The following is a 21,087-nucleotide window of genomic DNA, read 5'->3' as shown; positions in this document are numbered from 1 at the left end:
TTGAATTATTCAGAAGTTTAATTACAGTCTCAATGCTTTTTAAGTCATAAATTATCTAGAAGTTAAATTAGTAATTCAGAATGTATTAAAATCGGTTGTTTAGCTGTCTGTGATGCTATGTTAATACCAGAACAAGACTGTGGTACAAAATACTTACATTTTTGGTGATTAAGAATGAAGCAACAAGCATCATCTCCTCGAGGTGCACGTTTTCTAAAGCTACATGCTTTTGCATGTGAAAGTTTATTTCAAGCACATAAAAGTAGCCAAAAATACCTTCTTTTTTCCTTCCTGTAATTACAGAAGCTGCTGGGTTTGTTTTGCTACCGATGAGGATGATCGGACAGCAGAGTGGGTGAGACCGTGCAGGTGCAGGGGCTCTACGAAGTGGGTCCATCAGACTTGTCTGCAGCGCTGGGTGGATGAAAAACAAAGAGGAAACAGTACTGCTAGAGTTGCTTGTCCTCAGTGCAATGCAGAGTATTTAATAGTATTTCCAAAGCTAGGTAAGAAATGTATCATTTACATTTTAAACGTACTATAATGGGTTGTTTCTTTATATTGTCCCTACCTTTTTTTTTTCTCATTTTCTTGTTCTCAGAGCATCAGTTCTGTTGAAAACTTGTCTGTTCCCTTTTCCAGGCAGAAAGAAACAACTTTATATTCTGCTTGTATGCTATTTGGTGGCTTAGTTAAATACCTCCTGAAAATTCTTGATATGTTCCATTTAGGTATATTGATGTCTTATAAGTGATTGACCTATAATTAATTCGTGGTTAATGTGATTTTGTTTTCTTCTTGAGCAGAGGGTGACTTCTTTCAGCAACTGCCACATCTTGGCACATAAACACATCCCTTCTCCCCCTGCCCCCCCTCAACTTGTAACTGTCATGAAAGGAAATCCAGAGGGAAGAACCTTCCTGAGCAACCTGTTGCATTATCTGAAAAACATACTTTTACTCTGGGAGGTGTTTCTGAGTCACTATTGCCCTCTATTCAAGAGGTAGAATACCTGTGGTTGCTGGGCACTGCTCTAGCTCTGTTTGTCAAGGTGAAAGAAGAAAGTTGGAGATGGTCTTCCAAAGTCTACAGAAGTAGTCAAGTAGGACACTGCACAATATGTTGCATATAGTTAAATTAGCAATATTTCCTTCTTTAATGGGTCTGTCAGTGATATTTAATTTCTTGCTTCTTCCTTAATATAACTTTAAAAGAAACAGTCACATTTGTCCTCCTTTCTCACTACTTCGTTCCTGTTTTGTTTTGGTTTTTTCTTAGTATTTTATCAAGATTCTATACCTAATTCTGTAGTTTGCTGTTTTTCATGAGTAGTATCAGTAGGTGCAATTTGTTAATACTTTTAGTGTTAGACTTCTGCTGTTGCCATATCGCCTTGCCAAGATGTGTAAGGCAAGATCCAGTGCTTTGTGTTCCCCTTTAGGACTGACTGAATGGCTGGAGCGGGTGAACTGTGATGAGAGACGTGAAGGATTAGCTACTTGAAGAATGCCCATTGGCTGGTTTTGAGAACAGCTTTAATATTTTCATTGCTTTGGTGGAAAAAGTAGGAGGGTGCTAACAAGAACTATTCGTGCATGTAAACTGGAGGAGGACAGTCTATATGTAGAATTTGTTGACAATTATGGAAGCGATGTGCAATCTGATCACGGTGATGATGTTTTTCACTTCCATACGTACATTTCGGACTTCAACTTCTGGCCTTTGCTTTGCTGGTGCTCTTGCAGTCTAAGAAAAGATGCAAATGTGCCCTTGTTTGCCTCCCCAGAGCTGGTCGGGGTGATGTCTGGAAAGCACACTTGTCCATAGACAGAACAATGAAACTTTATTCAAGCGTTGTTGTCAGAGGCACTAAATAACCTGAATAGGAGAGTTTTTTCCTCCAACATTTGAGAGGTGGCCCTCTAAAAATGTTGAATGCGACCTCTTCCAGAAGAAGGAATCTTTCATATTGACTGCGCTACTTTTCACTGTAGGGCAGATAGTTTAGTGACAGAATTCTCAAGTGAAGCTGTCATAGATAAGAGCATTACAACTAAATAGTATTTCTTCCTTTTGAAAACTAGAATATTTAACAAATAAAAAAGCCACAAAGCCTAAGATGGTTTCAGCAACAGAACAATTCTGATTCAACACAGACAAAGGAAGCCAGCCAGCTTCAGTGGATGAATTAGTCAGTGCTCTAACCAGTATATTAATCTCTCAGGAAGATGTTGAGGTGAATAAAATGGTAGGTAGAAATAAGTTGCAAGTTTAGCTTAGTAGCTTTTTAATTGTATGTTCTCATTTAAACAGCGTGTGTGGGATGTCAGACTTGTATTTTGCCAAGTTCATTCCTTCTTATCAGTGATGGATACTGAGAGCATTCTTCAGTATGCTTAAATATATATCTTGAAACCTTACTTTTCCTTTATCACAGGTCCAGTTGTTTACGTTTTGGATCTTGCAGATCGACTGATCTCAAAGGCATGTCCATTTGCTGCAGCTGGAATAATGGTGGGCTCTATATACTGGACAGCTGTTACATATGGAGCTGTGACGGTGATGCAGGTACACATCTGTTCCCTCTTCTTACCAGCTTTGAAAGCAAGGCTTCTACAGAAAAAGTCTGTTAATTAAGACTCCTCTTTCCTTGGCTTACAACATGCTTTGGCTGCTGAAAGCAAGTGCAGTTAACAAGTGAATTCAAGATGGATGCATAGAAAGCTTTTAATTTTTAACTGTACATACTATATAAAGCCAAGTATGCTTGTTCAACTGTGGTTCGGTCTGCAGCCAACAAAATTCACTACTGCTGCAGCTGGCTGCCATTTGTATGGTGGGCTGGTGAAACCACTTCTATTCTTATAGAAAAGGTGCCATTATCACCTACCTACTAATAATGGGTAGTCTAATTCTTCAGAAAAGATGTGAAATTAATCTCTTACCTGCAGAAGAATTTTGCTGGTAACATTCAAAGGGTTGAGACATGGTGAATTTTTCAGTCCTACCACTTTTTTATTGTTTAAAAGAAAATGCATGCTCTGAATGGTGCGATTCATTCGTAAACAACAAATGCAAAACACTGCAAACTAAGGGTATGTTCTTCTAATTACTTCAGACTGTAAGGTTATTTGAAAGGGAAAAAATAGTTATTTTTCCTAGTTCTGTTCTTGTGAACTTGCTATTTAAATATAAAAATAACGTTGACAGGTGGTAGACTTTTGACTATGGGAAGACTGGTTGACAGCTTTCCAAGTTCAACTACAAGACAAGAGTTTTCATAGATCGTACAATTAGAATGACATTTGCTACCGTTTTAGTTATTGATTCCTGTATTAAGCCCATAACCTGCGTTTTGACTGAAAGCATAAAAGTACTTCTGATGCTAATTCACTTGTAGATATAGTTAACAAATCTGTATGCTAATAAGTGTTCCTCTACACCGTTCTAATTTTAAATATGCATCCTAGTCCGTATCCATGTAAGTCCCACGGCACTACTCTTTTCTAGAGTTGTGTGATACTGCCCCACAGTTCTACAGTTCACTCCATCTCAAGATTGGGTGCTGTTTGGGGTTCGCACGTTATCTCAAAGCAGAAATGTATATGACAGCCACTTGAAGTGGAGCCCAAACAAGTTGATGCAGTCTCCCTGGTACCGGTGTGGCCAGGGTAAAGCGGCTGCATAAGTGATGTATAATGGCTTTCCATTCCAGTGAGTGAGTCTACATATTGCAGAATGGTACACTTAACAATTTCCCTGTCTGGTGTTTTGTTCTTCTTGTGGCCCTTACACAAACATTGCAACTATCTGTAATACTACAACTAGACTCCGTAAAATGTACCTGTCCTTGCTCACTCCTGCACTAAGCCTTTCTCTGTAGGAACTTAAATGACCTTTATAGCTTCTCTAGAACTACATAACCAAACAGAAAGGTAAATGGTCCTTTTTGTAGTTGCTTTGCTTTTGAAATGAGGATCTGTCTGAACGTCAGTTTAGACAGCTGGTCGAATCCCAGGTATAAAGAATTAGCTATTTTCCTCTGATTTAACATTGTTTGATCATATGGATGGCACTCTGCGTAAAAAAAATAATTCATTTTTGCTTATAATGGAGGAGATTCAACTGGGAGTGGAGGGAAACTGTTCCACCCCTTTTGCCATCCCAGATTTGCTAGGTTTAATACAACTTGTGTCCTATTACTTTTCAGACTCCTTCAGTTGAAGGGCCAGAGAAGCACATAAGCCATTTTTAAAGGGTAAACTTCAGATGGAGAAAAATAAATGCAGAATTGATATTGTGACTCCAGTGGTAGCAAAGTTAGTAACAAATCATAGAGGGTAACTTATAACAGAAATAGTAATCTAAAGCAGAAGAGACAAGATGCTGAGGCTTTTTTGATGGACAAGGCCTATAAGGAGAAAAAGGATAGTATCAGACATCACAATTTGGGTGGAAGATTGTGAAGAAGCTGGAAGACAAATGCTGAATATTTTTTGCAGGAATAATCTTTTGGGGGCAACAGTATTAGTTATACCTATTTTTAGAGGCTGTGGTATATAACATCCTGTTCTAGAAGAATAAAATGGAGTGGTTTTCAGAGCAAGGCTAAAAAGTACAGTTTGAAGGTACCGTGGTACATTACCTATTCCAGAAGTACTGGGTTTTGTTGTTTTTTTTATTATTATTTTGATATTGTTGCATGCTCTTACCACCTAATTCTAATTCTAAATTTTGTGCAAGTGAAGACTTGATAGCTTTTTGAATCTGTGGGAAAAGGTAGTTGTCAATGAAAACACATCAGGAAATCCAGTGCCTGACAAATGTAGTAATAATTATTTCACTGTGTTTGGTCTTCCTGGATTCTTACAGAAGAAGTAACGAAAGAGCCCATTCTTTCCAGAAGCACTTCAAGGACTTCACTAGCATTTAGTAATTCTTAAATTGAGACAACTCTGGAGGCTATCTGCCACCTTAACTTCCTTTCTTTGTTTGTTTTGTCCTCAGCCCTATTAGAGTTACTTCTTTTAAATAAAAAGTATTTACTTTTTAGGAAAACATAAGGCAGTGTTCTGTTGCAGTTCCAGTATGTACGTTTTATAAACTGCAAAGTCTGATTGTTTTTTTTATGTGCCAGAGGAAAGGTTTAGACGCATCAGTAATGACTGTCCTTTAAAATTACAGCACTAACCATGTGTGCATTGTCTAGAGAAGCAAACTTGTTAATGCTGTGATCTCTGTTGCATAAGTTATTCCTAAATAACAAATTTTAATTAAAACATCCTGAGATACTTGCTATCTATCCTTTTAAAAAGTAGTATCTAATCAATTTCTGAGTGTAGGATTAATAATTCCAAAATTGTAAATTCTGTGCATTCTGGAAAGCCTGCTATTCTGATGTTTCAGATTTTTAGGCTTTTACTTACACAGAAGCTCATTAAACTTTTCTCGATGGCAAGGAATTGTGTTACAACTCTCTGCAAGATTAATTGATTGCAAACTAGGGCTGGTAGCTCACCTGCATTACACTTGATAAGCAACCAAGGATGCAAAGAGAAAACTGAGTATCTTAGGTAATACAGTATTCTCTTTTCTTTAACTTAAAATGTGCAGGCAGCTCCAAACAAATTAGACTTTTAAAAAGTTATATTCTTTGTTCAGTTGTGGCCTCTGTTATGTTTGTCAACAATATGCATATTTGCCAGGTTGTGGGTCACAAAGAAGGTCTTGATGTGATGGAGAGAGCCGATCCTTTATTTCTTTTGATTGGACTTCCCACTATCCCAGTCATGCTAATACTGGGCAAGATGATTCGCTGGGAGGACTACGTGCTCAGGCTGTGGCGCAAATACTCGAATAAGCTACAGATTTTGAACAGCATCTTTCCAGGTAATGTAATTAAATTTCAAGGAAATATCAAGCTTGGACTTGTGCCTTTAGGAGATGGGGATAGGCAAGTAGTTTTTGCCATTCTTAAAAGAAGGTGACTAACACCTTCCGTCTGTTTTAAATTCAGTCAATTTAGATTGTGTGTGTATCGTACCTAGTGAGAAAGGTGGGGCAAGAGGAGCAGGAGCATGGTTTCAGTTAACACCTTAGTAACAAAACAAGCTACTGAGTCATGGGTCTTATTTGAAAGTAAAAATGAATACAGCCATTTAATGGCAACAGAATATTCACTGAGAAGAGGGATAGTTCTCAAAAAGTAATTGGGCTATAGATGTGTAATGGAGTGGGGGGTAGGCACCGATAGTGTTGTGTTCTGTTTGAGGTAGTGGCTCTGCAACCCTTTCTTCCCTACTTTCCTCCTGTAGGCATTGGATGTCCCGTTCCTCGTATCCCAGCAGAGGCCAACCCTTTAGCAGATCACGTCTCTGCTACCCGTATTCTGTGTGGAGCTCTTGTTTCCCCTACAATCGCCACAATAGTTGGCAAGCTGATGTTCAGCAGCGTTAACTCAAATTTACAAAGGACAATCTTGGTAAGATTCAGTATTGTTTGTTTCATAAACAGTTCTAATATGGGAATATGAAGTGTTGTGGGGAGAGGGAGGAAAAGTAAAAAGGAACATAAATTGATACAGAACTTAGGAGTGGCATTTGATTCAGGGAAGGGTTTGGGGTTTTTTTAAGTTTGCCTATCTTGGCAGTGAACAAGAACTATACGTGTGAGAGACTTTGTCCTTATGACTGAAACTAATCTCAGTTCAAGACAAGGCTGAAACTTGGATCTGGTACTGTACTAGGTAGACCTTAGCAGTCATTAAGGGTGATAATGAAGATGAGGAACCAGCATCTTCTAAGAACAATCTGTGCAAGGGAAGACTGGGGTTTATGTTATCAACCTTTTCATACTGGCTTTTGTTTACTAATTCTTTAAGACAATCCCTTTCTTACTTATTAAAATAAGAAAAGAAAAATGAAATCTCCATAGAAGTTGAATGGAGGGGGAAGGACAAAGAGAGGAAAGACCTTTCTTTATTAATAACCTCCCTGGTTATCTGGCTGCCACTTCAGCCCCCATTTTCAATTCCAACATTTTTATGCGCCCTTCTCTTCCATATGGAAGAAACATTGGTATTATAACTGTTCATGCAGACTCACAGCTTCCTTGTGCCTCCTTATTTTGAAGGTTTGAGATAAGTATGTTGTAAAACTTTATGGAAAAAAAAGTTTGTTTTACAGAAGTCAGATTTTATTACCCTTGGCACTTGCTTTTGACAAGTGGCCTTTTCCACACTGATTATAGAATGGTAACTAGCAGTATTCTTTATGCCATGTATAGTATATATTCAGAGAAGGGAGGAAAGCAGATACATATCTGCATTTTACTGTGCTCTTTAAATAGGTTCTATTTTGATTATTTTTTAGAGTATTTGTCAGACTTCCAAGCAAATAAAAGCTTTCAAAAGGTTTTATAGATGCAGTATGTAATCCCTTTAAGTAAAATTAATCTCTGTAATAGTGCATTGTGATAGAAAACTTTGAGATACTAATTTGGAATTGTCCTAATTAGCTAAACTTCAAAGGAAAATACTGTATGACGGGAAAACCGATCATCATTGGCCAGAATCTTTTTAAAATAGCATTTGCAATGATATGACACTGAACTGTGCAGGTTTTCAAGATGTCTTTTTATTTCAGGGCGGCATTGCTTTTGTTGCTATAAAAGGAGCTTTTAAGGTTTACTTCAAACAGCAGCAATATTTGCGCCAAGCTCACCGCAAAATTTTAAATTATCCTGAGCAAGAAGGAGCATAAGGCTGTGATCTCCAGATGTCCAGCAGTCTCACCTGACAGGTTTTCATGTTGTATTGGTTCCATTGTTATTGCACAGTAGTGGAGAATTGTGATAAGTTGCTGCTCCTTTTTTTTCTCTTCTAAATATAATAAAGCACTGTCCTGTGGCAGAGAAAGTCCTTTCAGCAAGTACTGTACCTAAGAATGTGACTTGGCTTTCATTATTTTTGGGTGTTCTGTTGGGGAACAGGCTTCTGAATTTTCTTTGAGCCAATATGCTGAATGGAAGAAAAACCAAACTACAGAACCAGAATATTTTAAATTACGGAGTTAATGTAGGCTATACCAAATGTCTCTTCTGCACATGTTTTTATACCCAGGCTGTCGTTCAGTTCAGCATTTCACACAATGAAGGGAATTTTTTTATTTTTATTTTTTAAGAAAGAAAACGTGAGTCATTACCAAGGAAATGTAATTGTGGACATCAGTCAATAAAGATTTCCTTGGTTTTTGCTGGTATCAAACAGGGAGTGTAAAATAATCAAACGATTGGTCAGAGAAAGCAGAAGATGGGTCAGTCTCTAGCGGACTTGTGTGTCAGCTGTAGCCACCTAAGTGCTAGGTGTTCAGATTAGCATGGCTTCCAGGTGACTGTCTTATTACTGATAATTTTTGTTGTATCCTGTCGTATCTTCTGCAGTGCCTGGTGTTATTTTCTCATGGCTCTTGTACTGTTTTGTTACTGGTGCTGGATAGCATTTTTTCCTCCACAGTAAAACAATTACAAGGGGGGAAGTAAATTCCAGTTGTTTATTTTGTAGCTAAGTATTAGAGCACTGGTTTAGTTTCCATGTTCCTCTTGATTATGTGAATGCCCCTACAAGGACAAAGAGCAGTAGAAGGGTGAGGAAACTACATTTGACGCTAAAGCTACATTTAAACTGATGGATGAGGGCGCCCTTCTGAACTTCCAGAGCTGGGTGCATAACTTGGCTCTGCTGGAAGGAAGGATTGGCTGGAAGGGCACGACACTACATTTTGGGTACCTTATCTGAGCATGGTACATATCAGCAGGGGGACACCCCAAAGACAGCTTGGCTCCATTCTGTAAGGGACTAAAGGATAAATCTCAAATGTGTAATAAACTGAGTTTGTTTATACAATAAGCTTTATTGTTACAATATATTCAAAGTAGCAAGCTGAGGGAGGCATTAGCACTTCAGTTATTTGATGTATTTATAAACTTAATTTCAACAGAAATTAACTGTTTTGTGAAGTTAAATTTTGACCAACATAATATGCCCATTTAATATCCATACCAGAGCTAACCTAGATCTAGTACTTGAAGTTTTTCCTTAACAACAATTTCTTTGGTTTTCTCCAGCTGTTTTTTCCTTGTTCATATCAGTATGTCAAATGCATGGGGAAAGGTTTAAAAAAATCTTCTAGTGGAAGTGTTCATAAGTAAATATTTCTTTTCACCAGAAATGAAGTAAGTGCAGAATGGACTTCATATTTGACTGCAATAATGTATGTTAGAGAAACTTAAATATGGTACCTTTTCTATAGGATGTTAATTACCGAGATGTAATATTTTAGAACTGTACAAAAGTGTATATAATGGCCAACTAGTATTCAGAAACTATACAGGTATTGAAAATGATACATTCAATCAATGTCAAATACTGGTGAGGTTCCTGCTGTAACCAGCGTTAACTCATAATCTTGTAAGTCTGCTGATTATATTTGTCTTAGTGGGCTCACTTTTATATCGAACTCTAAATAGAGCAGCAACCTCTGAAAGTTGCTGCTTTCTGTAAGATAGTCTTGAACCAATATTATACATATTTCTTATGGAATTCTTCGTTTTGAGAACACAGCTTTTCAGTGGTCTTCACTGTATATATTTCCAACCAGTTTATTACTGTTTTTTAAAGTCTCATATATAATTGAATGATGCAAATTGCTGGGTTTGAAACTTGTTCCATAGGAAAGCTCATTGTCTCCTTTGGAAGTTAAAGCTATTGTAAAAATACAAATATAAAAGTACTGTATGGATTATAAAATTATTTCACCTGAGTGGCAGAAGGTCGTTGTTCTGTTGTAAATCTTGGATTGAAGTATTGCAAATTATAGTTACGTTGAATTAGGTCGAATAAATATTTTTTACACTCCCCAGTGTATTTTGTCAGTTGAACAAAAGCCTGTGGCAAAACTTCTGAGTGAAAAATGTGTTTTGTTTTAATGCATATCTAAGGATTTATCTAATCAAGTTGATAGACTAGAGAAATGTCTTGGGAATGAAGGAAGAACTACTATGAAGCTTTAAACCTGCATTTACATTTTTCTCTTCCCCTCCACACCACACACCCACCTCCAGTGTTCAGTAAATGATGTAGGGGAATGCATTTCTCAAACGCTTAAATCGAAAGAGCTGCTGCAACATGAACAATGTCTGGTAATACAGAACCGGGGCTGGGAGTTCCTACAGATCTCTGGGTTGGCTGAAACGCAGCATTAATTTGGGGAATACACTGATCCCTGTTCATTGAGAAAGAGAATACTGGCTGTTGGAAGTATTTTTTCCCACTAATGGCTGATTTATGACCCATTACTTTCAGAACAAGGAATATGAAATGTTATCTGGCGCTTCTCAGTGTACTTTCTTATCTGTAACTTGGTTTCTCTGCCTCCATGACATCAGCGTAAAGGCTCAAATTATCTGAGCCATGACTGGGTAAAGACACAGGAGATTGTCCATTTAGGTGGAGCTCTACTACACTGTTCACTGCTTTTTTGTTTGAATGGTGTTTTTTTCCTTCATCCTCCTTCCCCTGCAAAACCTTTTCTTTGTGACAATTTGCACGAGTTGCCTGGTTTGAAGTATATGAATTCCCTCCTCATCTGGAGTTGTTTCTCACTGGTTAGCTGTCTCCTTTGGTTATCAGAAGGATCCAACCATGCAGCTACTTAAGGCCTCTCCAGAATTTAGAGTAGTTCTGTGCTTGTAAGAAACGATATGCTTAGGTATGATGACTTCAGTCACAACTATCTGTTTAAATTGAGGACATAATTTTTACTAGAATTTCAGCTGCGTGTTTGTTGTGGCAGCTGAGAGGATTCCCCTTTTTTAAATGCCTACTGTGGAACTTGGGTGAGTTTATGGAGTAAGTGTTTGAGGGTTGTTTGGAGTAGCTTTTTACTAGCTGCTTTTTAGAAAAGTTTTTAACCACAGCCAAGTATGTCTCTGTTTGCACAGTGGTTTTACTGATGGAGAGAACTCGTAGAACTACAAAGGTCATGGATCCATTTACTGTTGCACCAGTAATCTTGCTTTTGCAAACCCTATATTTAATGTTCCAAGTTCACGCCACTTCCTATTTGGGTTTTCTGTTTTGAGGAACGAGGATCAAATTTGTTTAACGCATCACTGAGTACAGTCAAGTTATCTGTTCTCAAAAGAAATACAGTGCTAACAATTCTTGCTTCCCATTGTGAAGTACAAATGCCAGTTTCACTGACAGCTCTGGTTTTGGAATTCTTTTCTAGTAGGTAACTGCTGCTGAATTCTTCTTGCTTTACTAATTTATGGAAGTCTAGGGTAGGCTTTATTAATTCACTTCAAGGCCACATGCAAGAGCTTAAGTAATACAGCTCACTTTCTAGAAAAGCAACAGTTACAAGATGTGTGCAAAGAAACTAATACTGCGAGTGGGGGGGAAAAAAAAGTCCTGTAAGCAGGGATGAACTATCTCAGATCATGGCTTCTGTACCTCAAGAAGGTTTGAACATGTGTGGCCTCCTTGCCCATTCTTGCCAGTTAGTTATTTGCCTGCTCTGGATATTTAATTGCTTTTGCACCTCTGAGTCTTGTGATGAAGCAGTTATTTCTGGTTGTACTGTACTGAGCAGTTCAGGAGAAAAATTCCATTCCAGAACCACTAAAAGCAAACAGCAGACATGACTTGAAACTACCTCAACCAAACAGCTCAGCAGCACCTGTCAAAACATATCTTGCAGGCACCTCATTTAATGCTGGATGACTAAGCCATGGAAAAGCAATTGCCTGAGCAGTGGGCCTCTGTAGGAAATACTGTGCTTGTTTAAAAAAAACCCAAAACAAAACATCCAACAAACTGTGCAACTCAGTTCAAGCTTCAGACCACGCTGTGATACAGTGCTCAGAGCTTGATGGTTTGGGTGTTCTGAATTTTTCAACCCCTCTTCCACTCTTACTACAACTCGGTACCGCTTTGCTGCAGCTAAAGGGAGCTGATAAATAGACGTGCTGCTCTGCATAGTTACTGTGTGTCTAAGGACTGCTTTGTGAGTAACTGTCACTGCTCTGCTGTGAATCATTACAAGAAGCTAATACTCCCTGCTCACTACCTCTGGAAGAGCCTTCCCCTACCAGTTTTCCAGATACTTCTCACACACAGAAAGTAGAATACATCAGAGCACAGAACCAGTAACAGTTTTATGACAATCAAGAGTGGTTTTGTGTTTTCTGTAGCAAAATGGTAGCTGGTTCAGAAGTGTTTGATTAACTTGACAGAAGAAAATCTCTACAGCCTTACGGTCCTTGTGCAGTTCCAGGTTAAGATCCCATAGGTCATTCCAAGTTTGTTACCATAGTTTGCAGCGTTACTTTGTTTCAGACAACAAGACCACAGTGCAAGAGCAACGTCTCGCATTTCTCGTATATTTGCACTTCACTTCAGTGATTTATTATTTTATTTTAATCCAAGACAGATGTTGGTTAAATACACATAACATTATAACTCCCTTTAGATGAGAAGCATTGCAGAAGTTTTATGGAACACAAGTTATATGATTGAAGCCTTTGGGGGTATGGAGGGACTGGAGGAATAAAGACTTAACTGAAGATCATTTCAGAGGTAGAACAAATGCCACTTTGACATACTGAATCTGAGCCTTGCACCGGATTCCCTCAGTTCCAAGCTAGGATGGCTAGTGGGGTTTCTCGTAACTAACACAATATCAGTTCTTTTGACTGCTGAGAGGGGCATAGAAAATTATTGCTAGCCTGTAAGGACAACTCAGTCTGAACTTCGTTAAACAAAGGTTTCATTTTTTTTCTTAAATTCTTTGGTACCTTTTAATTGCAAAGAAATGTGGTTTTTTTGTTCCGTTGGTGGTTTATTTTGAAAAAGCAATGGTAGCTTTTATCTGTAGGGTTCTTTAGCCCAGAGTGTTGTTACATTTCAAGGTGCTTGTTGAAAGTGCTTTCAACTTGGTGTGAATTGAATACCATGCAACGCAGCTGACCTTCCCACATTGCCAAGCCCCGTCTCCTATCACAGACACAGAATTATGCTGTGTGTTGAAGTCACACGCCGCTTTTCTTTCAGGCTTCTTTTCCCATCTCATGTCAAAGATGAGCAGAAATGCAAACTAACCAAGGGAGTAAGTTCACGAGTTATTTCAAAAGTAGCGGTGCTTGCGTTTCTCTCTTCAGCTCTAGGTTCTTTATGAACAGAGTTGTCCTGTTTTCCTTTGTAAAAGTGAAAGCGTTTCCGTTCTTGCTGAGCTGAGTCACATGCGCTATGTGCTGGAATCCTTTTATGTAACACTTGCAGAGTGGAGTCATGGGCAGCCCACGAAAATATTTTTTTCTAATTGCAGACTAGGACCAAGAAAAACATGAAACAGCTTTACTCTTGGAATATGGGGAGGTATTTTAGAGATGGTTCCAGCAACACACCATGGAAATTGTCCCAGATGTCAGGGATCACCGTGTCTCCTCAAAGATCTGAGCATGAATCTCAATACAACCTCTGCAGAGGTCAGTCCCACGGGCCTGGAGCACTGAGCTCTTTGTGCCTCTCTTCAACCAAGACAAGGGAAAATCCCTGCGTGGAAAACTGCAGTTGCAAGTAGTATAATTATAGGAGCTTGCTAGAATGGGAAACAACACTGCAGGCACCTCCCAAAACAGCATGAGATGCATCTATTAGCTTCTTGCTGTCCAAATGGTGGCCAAAGTGTGTATTTACTGCAGCTGGCATTCAGATGTTTTATAAGTGACTATTTGCAAACCTGCAATTGCCAAGCAGAACGCGTCTTCCATAGTTATCCTGTTTGTCCTTGTTACCACGTTAATTAAATCCCATAAACCTCCCTTGGAGTGTCTCATCATTAAGGAGTACAACCATTTATGGCATCCACACATGAAGAGTTTAAAGAGAGTCAAAACAAATCATTCTGAATAATAAGCTGGCCACCTCCAGAAGCCTGTCAGATGGTCAGCTTTAGGAGCCTCATTACAGGGTAATTAGTTGCATCTGGATATTCCTCAGGAGCAAATTAACAAAGTGTTTTAAAAAGCATTGTGTAATACTTGAATTCATCCCTTTTGGCAGCTGCATAATCATCGTCTGGGAAGCCATGTAATCCTGTTCTTGCACCTAACGCATTCTTATGAATGGCAGCCCCTGAGCCAATGTTAAAACACATTTACGTGCATTTGAACATGACCAAGAGAAGGTATCTGTACATCAGCCGTGATGTGCAGCTTGGATGGTGGTTTTTAGTTTTATTTTGGTGCTGTTCTGGTTTTAAAAGAACAAGGCTTGTGATACTGCACGCCGCAGGAAAGGCACAAAGGGCATAAGCGCGCTGAATTCAGTATGTGGCGGTTCTGCTCCAGTCAGAGAGCAAATAAATATACTGAAATGTAATTAGGATAACTCAAATATGCACCACAATATATGGCACATGGCAAACAGACTCCAAAAGCAAGTGGTGTATTTTTGCATCCTAACATTTCCTGCATTCCCAAAGCAGATTCTTTCCTTATAATTGCATTTTTGAGATGTAATTAGATGGCCTAAAAATATCTTTTTTCTGTAACAACCCACTTTGAAAGTCAGGTCTCTTTCTTTACTAATTGACTTGCGTAGGAACTGTACAGCATCACCACCAAAATACAGGAACAAGACTTAATGTTCCCTGTCCATTAGATAAAGAAGCAGAAGGATGGGGAGAGCATTCAGTGAAGTTAAACGCTGGTACTAGTAACAGGTGAAGGTAGTGCTAGTAACAGGTGGACTTGGTGCTATGTCTTGAGTAATGCACATGGGTAATTTTGTCTTTTAAAATACTAAATATCATTAAAAAGGAACATACCATCAGTTTATACCACCCCACCACGCAAACACACAAAACAAAATCTGCTTTTTTGCTCAATACTGATACTAAGACTAAAGGGAGATACCAGAGTTACGGCCACCGTGGAGACAGCAGTGCATGCTCAAAAGCTAGCGGGTGTGAAGAACCGCTGGACAGAACGAAATCAGGTGGTGACCGAAGTGTGAAGGATGCTACAGGCAGGGCCTGCAGGATTGCTTTTGTCTGTGCAGTCTGGTTTTTCTGTCCCACAAGTCCTACAAACAAATTCCCTTTTCCATCTATAGAAACAAAACAACCGCTTGACAACATGAAGTGCCAGTCCCAATGGAGGAGTGGGGCGTCTCGAGCGTATCGGACAGATTTGTCACAGCTGGATGTTCTTGCAGATTAAACTGCAGCTGGTTCAAGTTGCAGTTACACAGCCCAGGTGTGGACTTGGCTGGATGAGCAGATGGAGACAGAACAACTTTGTGGTGGAACAAGCCATAGATAAACCACCTGATAATACAAATTGCACTGCACCTTGCCCATTCCTACTTTCCACGCGATTGCTGGATGCCAGTGTGATTCTTTTGGGTGACGCTCTGCCTTCAGGCTCAGTTGCCTCCACAGCAGATGCTCCTGTCCTGGGCCCTGACCACCCCTTGATGCTCGCAGCTCCCCCAGGCTGCAGGGGTCACTTGCTCCCAGCTCCAGTGGCAGAACAGAAGTAAGGACTGCTGGGAAAAGCTCAGAGCTGGGCTGAGACCCTCTTTCCCTTACTCTTATTTAATGGTACGTACGAAAAAAGGGATCTGCAGACCTGAGATGGTGCCAGATTATTGCACACCTGCACCAGGGGTCTGTTCTTTGGGCACTGGGCAACTACAGAGCTTAGGGCTGACCTGAAAGTCATTGTTCTGTCCTGGAGCCAGGCTGGCAGTGATACCTCTCTCCTGCTGGGAGGGAAGCCAAGCCCAGTACTCCTAAGACATGGGAAAGGCCCAGGAGCCGTGCTGCAGAGTCAAAGGCGTAAGGGCACAGGGTGCCCTCTGCCATCCCGGTGCAGTGAAAGCACAACCTAAATGCAGGTAGCTGCGTTAGCTGTTGCTTGCTTCAAGGAAGGATGGAGTTGAGACTAATCTGCTCTATTGAACAAGCTTCCTGCACTTTTTTTTCCCCCAGCAGGTACAATATTTTTATTTAAAAATCCTCTGTCTTTAGTGGTGCATTACAAGGCTTTGACACCAAACTGTAGACAGACCACAGTACAACAGCTTTACAGAGGCTGGGTTAGCCTCTGCAAAATAACAGAATATAAAAATGAGAGCAATGTGGCAGGGTTCTGGAACCATACCAACTGCTTGGCAGAAAAGAAACAGAGATTTCTTATCATGTCTAGAACAAGATCATCCCTCCTTATCACAGCTGTGGTTGCAACGTAAGCCTAGAGCAGATGCTGGAATTCTAAAGTTCTGCATTATCTGAAAGCAGATCTAGGCTCCCAGCAGGTAAAATGCTGTGACTTGCCAACACCTTGTTTTCTATTTCCCTGCTTCTGCTGCTCCTACCAGTAGTTATGGTTGTGCTGAAAAAGTAAAGGGCAGACATAAAACCAGTTGGATGTGGATTTGCAATCCTGAACACGTGCAGATTTGAGAAGATGATCTGATCTTGTATTCTGGTTCAGTCCTTTTACAGTTAATCTCCCCATTTTCCAACTGTGTAGGAATTGTAGATTTTGGCTAATCCTTCTTGTATGCCTCTGGTGGTTGGAGCTTTTTCCATTGACAAACAGTTCATCAGAACAGCTAAACAAAATCACTGTAAGCTGTCAAACAGAAGACAAATGAGAGCTTACAAAACAGAATACTCGCTGAACTGAGACAAAACTTCCAGCCCCGACAATGACGATGGCGGGGAGCAGAGCCTATCTAGTTATAATTGCCAATTTAGCAACAGCTGAGCCTGTACTTATCTGAATCGGTACTTCTGCTAAATTCATTATGTTTTTGTCCTGTGCTAAGCCTTGACATTAGCAGACACAATGCAAATGCAGTGTTCCAGGGATAGCTCCTCTCAAAAACAGCAGGTGGTGGTTGGTCTGAGGACTGAATCCTAGGGGAAGATTGCTTTTTTCCCTCTTGTGGGCACCGGGCACCTGCTGTTGAGCTGAGATTTTTTCTGAATCTGCCTGCAAGCATCAAGGTGATTTGCATGCACTGATTTTTTTTTCAGTATAGGTTTGTAATCTTCTCGGTTCCAGCCTTTGCCTTTTTTTCCTAAGACCAAAATAGAAATTCACTTTTCTTATTAAAACTTTGATACCGTGCTCTTGAATTCCTGTCTGGATTATGGCTTGGTTTTGGATTGTACCTCGTAACACCAGTATTCTGTTTTATCATGAAGTGGTTGCCACCAAAGACTACTGAACAAATTGTAAATATGCCTCATCCTGTCAAGGAGAGGTGATTGGTGGGAGGTAATTACTGTTTAGCCTGTTGATTTGTTCTCATCAAAAGATGTTTCATGAACAGCACATAAAAGGATATATAAAAATACGCAAGAACCATTTGTCTGAAATAAATTTTGCTCCAGTGCGGTAAAGTGCAGACACGCGTGCAGTAACAAAACAAATGCACTTGCCCTTTTAATGAAAACTGGCATCTCTGGGGGATTACTATGACAGCATTACCTCTCATAATCTAAAAATAATTGTTAACTATAATGTTAGACGTAAGAAGTCCAAGTGAGAAGGAACATGTTTAGAGTATTGATGATGTACAGGTCATGGCATACCTAAAACAGAAAGAGAATACAGAATTTTGAAATTAGACTATTCATTACAATAACAGGGAATGGCAAGACACCGGAGTAAGAAACAAATCTTTTCTCCTTTCATGTACAGGTATACTGCTATCCCTTTTGGGACAGCAACCTTCCAACAGCCTTCTAACCCACACTACATACAGGAGGAACCGTGTCCCTTCTGCAAGCTGGCAGTTACTGTAGTCCCATTAACAGCTTGCTATAAATTGTGCCAGAGGAAAATAAAGTTGGAGGGATGACACAAAAAAAGGCTGTGGGTTACAGACAAGCGAGAAAGTTGCCTTCAGCTGAAATGTGAAATGTTAGACATCCTAAGAGGCTCTGATAGGCCTATCATCAGCAAGGGTATAATTTCCTTTCCCATCATATACTCTCCAAGTCATGGCTGCAGCCCTTCCTTCTTTAAATGTGGGGAGCATGTTTGGTTTGTAGTTTGGCAGTGAGTCAGATCATAGGCATTTATACTGCCTACCGTCTGAGGCATCAACAGTTAAACCAGCTCTGACCAAAACAGCTGCACTTGAGCTCACATGGGGGGTGCTGCTGAAGGGCTGGCAGCACCCATTCTGCTTGGAGCGCGTGTGCGCCGGGCAGGAGAAGCTCAGGTCCTGTCTGTAGCAGAGAGGGTCAGGACAGAGCTTAGCAAGGAAGCTTCAGCTTTCTGAGACTTGCTCTTTAATATGCAGGCACCATCACTTCAGCCTTGCATCACGGTGGTTAGTAGGCATAAGTAGGTCTAAGGCCATTCAGGCTGACAAATCTCTGACTCATCTCTCCTCTCTGCTGGGGTGAAATGCTTTCTGCATTAGCTGAGGCCTTTGAAATAAAAACTGACAGAGGAAAGACAAAAGGGAATTTAACAAAACGTCATAATTAATTCAGCAACATTTTAAATCACCAAGTGCAATGTTATTCAATTTCTGTGAATGGGAAATTAAATAATTCAAAATATTTCAAATCTCATAGAGCAATTATTCAATTGAAAGCTCGAAAGTTCACATCAATCTTCAGAGGGGTGTATTTCTAATGGCAGGACTTCTCTCAAGCCAAGAACATGCATTATCTCTGCAATGTTCTTTTCAAGCCTACAGCTCTGGGGAGGACAATTTATTCATCTGTCAGATTTTATGCACTTCTTGCCATATTTCTCCAAACCAGAAAAAAAAAATAATTAGAGAGACCAAGCAGAATAAAGCCTTTAAATACAAATCAGCTGATTTGGAGTCCCTTCTCCATTTTCTATCTCCTCCAACCACATTGCCTTGTATTTACCCTCGAGTTAAACCAGTCAGATGAGCTTTTGCTCTCTGTGGCAGAATTACAGAAAACAGGATAAGCAGTTTATCCTTCCAATGTGCAAACCAGGCATCTCTTCCAAGCAGATGAATTAGCGAGCCACCACAGCCAGGTGCAGCCCAGGGATGCTCACACCCAGCAGTAAGCCTGACTCAGGGGAAAAGGAAGCTCCTGCTGCAGAAAGGGGCAGACTCTTCCCATATTGCTGTGCAATTCTGTTCCTCATTCACTGTGCGAAGTACGCACTTAATGAGAGTTACTTACTGCTGCCAAAGCAATTTCTCTTCTTGTACTCTGTAATGAAGCCTCATACTGCTCTTCTTTCCCCAGCACTCATGTTCCTGCACATACCTATGCAGAGTACACAGAGTTTCCCCAGACTAGAGTCTGGAGACAAGAGGAGACGATTAGTACAAACTTTTGGAAGGCTAAAGTGCAGGATTCTTTCTGTCAGCCTTGAGCTCTGCAAGGAAATGGTGTTCTCCACTCCCACTTGACGCAGGACAGGTGGTCCTGTGAGATTTCTTTTAATAAGACCGGTGGACAGATGATTTTAATTTCCTTTTCATGTTTCCAATTGCTAAAAGAACCTTGTCAAACTTTAAACAGCTTGCTATGTGGTCTGCAGTGAGTAACTATGGAAGATTTCTTCTGTGATAGTTTGGTCACTTAATGAGAAATTGTGGCAGGTCTCTTGACAGTCTCGAAGCTTGAAGCCAGGAATTGAAAATTAGGTGGTAGGGAGGACTTCAAATTGGTGGTTAAGGTTGTGGCTTTTGTGACTTGTATGAAGAATCTTTCCAAACACCTTGAAAATTTGAAGGTTCAAGCTGCTCAGTTGAGATTTTATGAAACTGAACTGGAATTTCCCAAGAGGAAATTTTTGTGTAAGGGGCACATTAAGACAATAAATGGATCTTAGCACCTTATCGCTACCTGGTGTGCTGTATAGCTGGATCTGAAAGCAGAAAGCCCTCAGCCCTCCAGAGCTCTCAGTGACTTCCCTGCTTAGCCTATCCTGCTCAAAGGCAAAAGGTAACAATGTGGATTCAGCAGCAGCCATAGTGAATGAGGGACCAAGAGTTTGGAGACTAAGCAGTAATTAATAAAAATGGGTAAGAGATTGTGGGCATTAATCTGCCACACAAAGCCCTGGAGCCGCAGAAGAGCTCGGGGTGCGGGGGGCAGTGGGACACAGATTGGATGGAGGCAGGTGAGAAATGGGTGAGATGAGGACTGAGACTGGCTAGGGGAAAACGATATGGACCCAGAAATGGGAGGGAGGAGATGGTCAGGAAGAAGACATGGCGCTCTGTCACCGTCAGAGGCTGGAGCAGAGCGCGTGCCTCAGCTCCTTTGCTGCGTTCCAGCACCTGGAAGTGCCAGCGCTGTGGGCTTATCGCGCAGACACACACGTCCTCGTGGCCGGCACATCAAGCACGTGATGGACCCATGACTCTCCCCATGAGATAACGCGTGTCCGTGTCACTACGGTAACACGTAAGCAAAGCTGCTTCACTTCCTTTCAGTTTACCTTTGCTTTTGTTCGAACACTTGGCAATTACAAGTCTGTGCTACCGGCCCTTTACTGCCAAGCGTCCCCCATGCCAGATGCTAAGAAACACCAGAACCATGGTGGCCTATACAACCTTATTTCTGCCCTCTTTTGTTAAACAATCTGTGTCATGGCCATTCACTCTTTTCCACAACCCCCTGCATGCCTGTCTCTTTGAAACCTGCTTTGAAGGCAAAATTGTTGCTGTTTTTATCCTAGTTTCCCTGTGGTGACTGTTGCTACAGTGCCAAACACTCCATAAGTACAACCTTCCCCAGGGCTGAGCGGGGAGCGAGCAGCGCCGGGGGCCTGCAGCGCCAACGAATTCAACAATCCCAGTCCTGATGCCCCTGACCGGATAAATGTAATTTTTTCCTCAGAGTAATGGGCATTGCATCAGTCATCGCGTTCAACGCACAGCAAACCTGCAGCTCCCCTTGCTACACTCGATGCTGCTGCAAATGTTAATACATGGACAGCCCCCCACCGCCTAAAAAAAAGGAGCCGGCTATGAGGTGAAGCGGGGCCGGCGAAAGC

The 21,087-nt window shown here is 40.6% G+C and overlaps 1 protein-coding gene across 1 annotated transcript; it reads left to right on the top strand.

The window, feature by feature from the left end:
- Window positions 1-303: 303 nt before the first annotated feature.
- Window positions 304-8,025, top strand: MARCH5 (membrane-associated ring finger (C3HC4) 5; the record flags this gene model as incomplete). The annotated part of the gene is made up of 5 exons (XM_010185702.1): window positions 304-506; window positions 2,438-2,568; window positions 5,706-5,889; window positions 6,315-6,481; window positions 7,644-8,025. Coding segments are annotated over 5 exons (802 nt in total), but the record flags the coding sequence as incomplete, so codon positions are not given.
- Between the last annotated feature and the right edge of the window lie 13,062 nt (window positions 8,026-21,087).

The sequence above is a fragment of the Mesitornis unicolor genome, unplaced genomic scaffold (assembly GCF_000695765.1).
Source record: "Mesitornis unicolor isolate BGI_N332 unplaced genomic scaffold, ASM69576v1 scaffold41085, whole genome shotgun sequence".
In the NCBI taxonomy this organism is placed as follows: domain Eukaryota; kingdom Metazoa; phylum Chordata; class Aves; order Mesitornithiformes; family Mesitornithidae; genus Mesitornis; species Mesitornis unicolor.
Note: the sequence above shows the minus strand (reverse complement) of the source record. Positions and strands in the feature narration are given on the sequence as shown.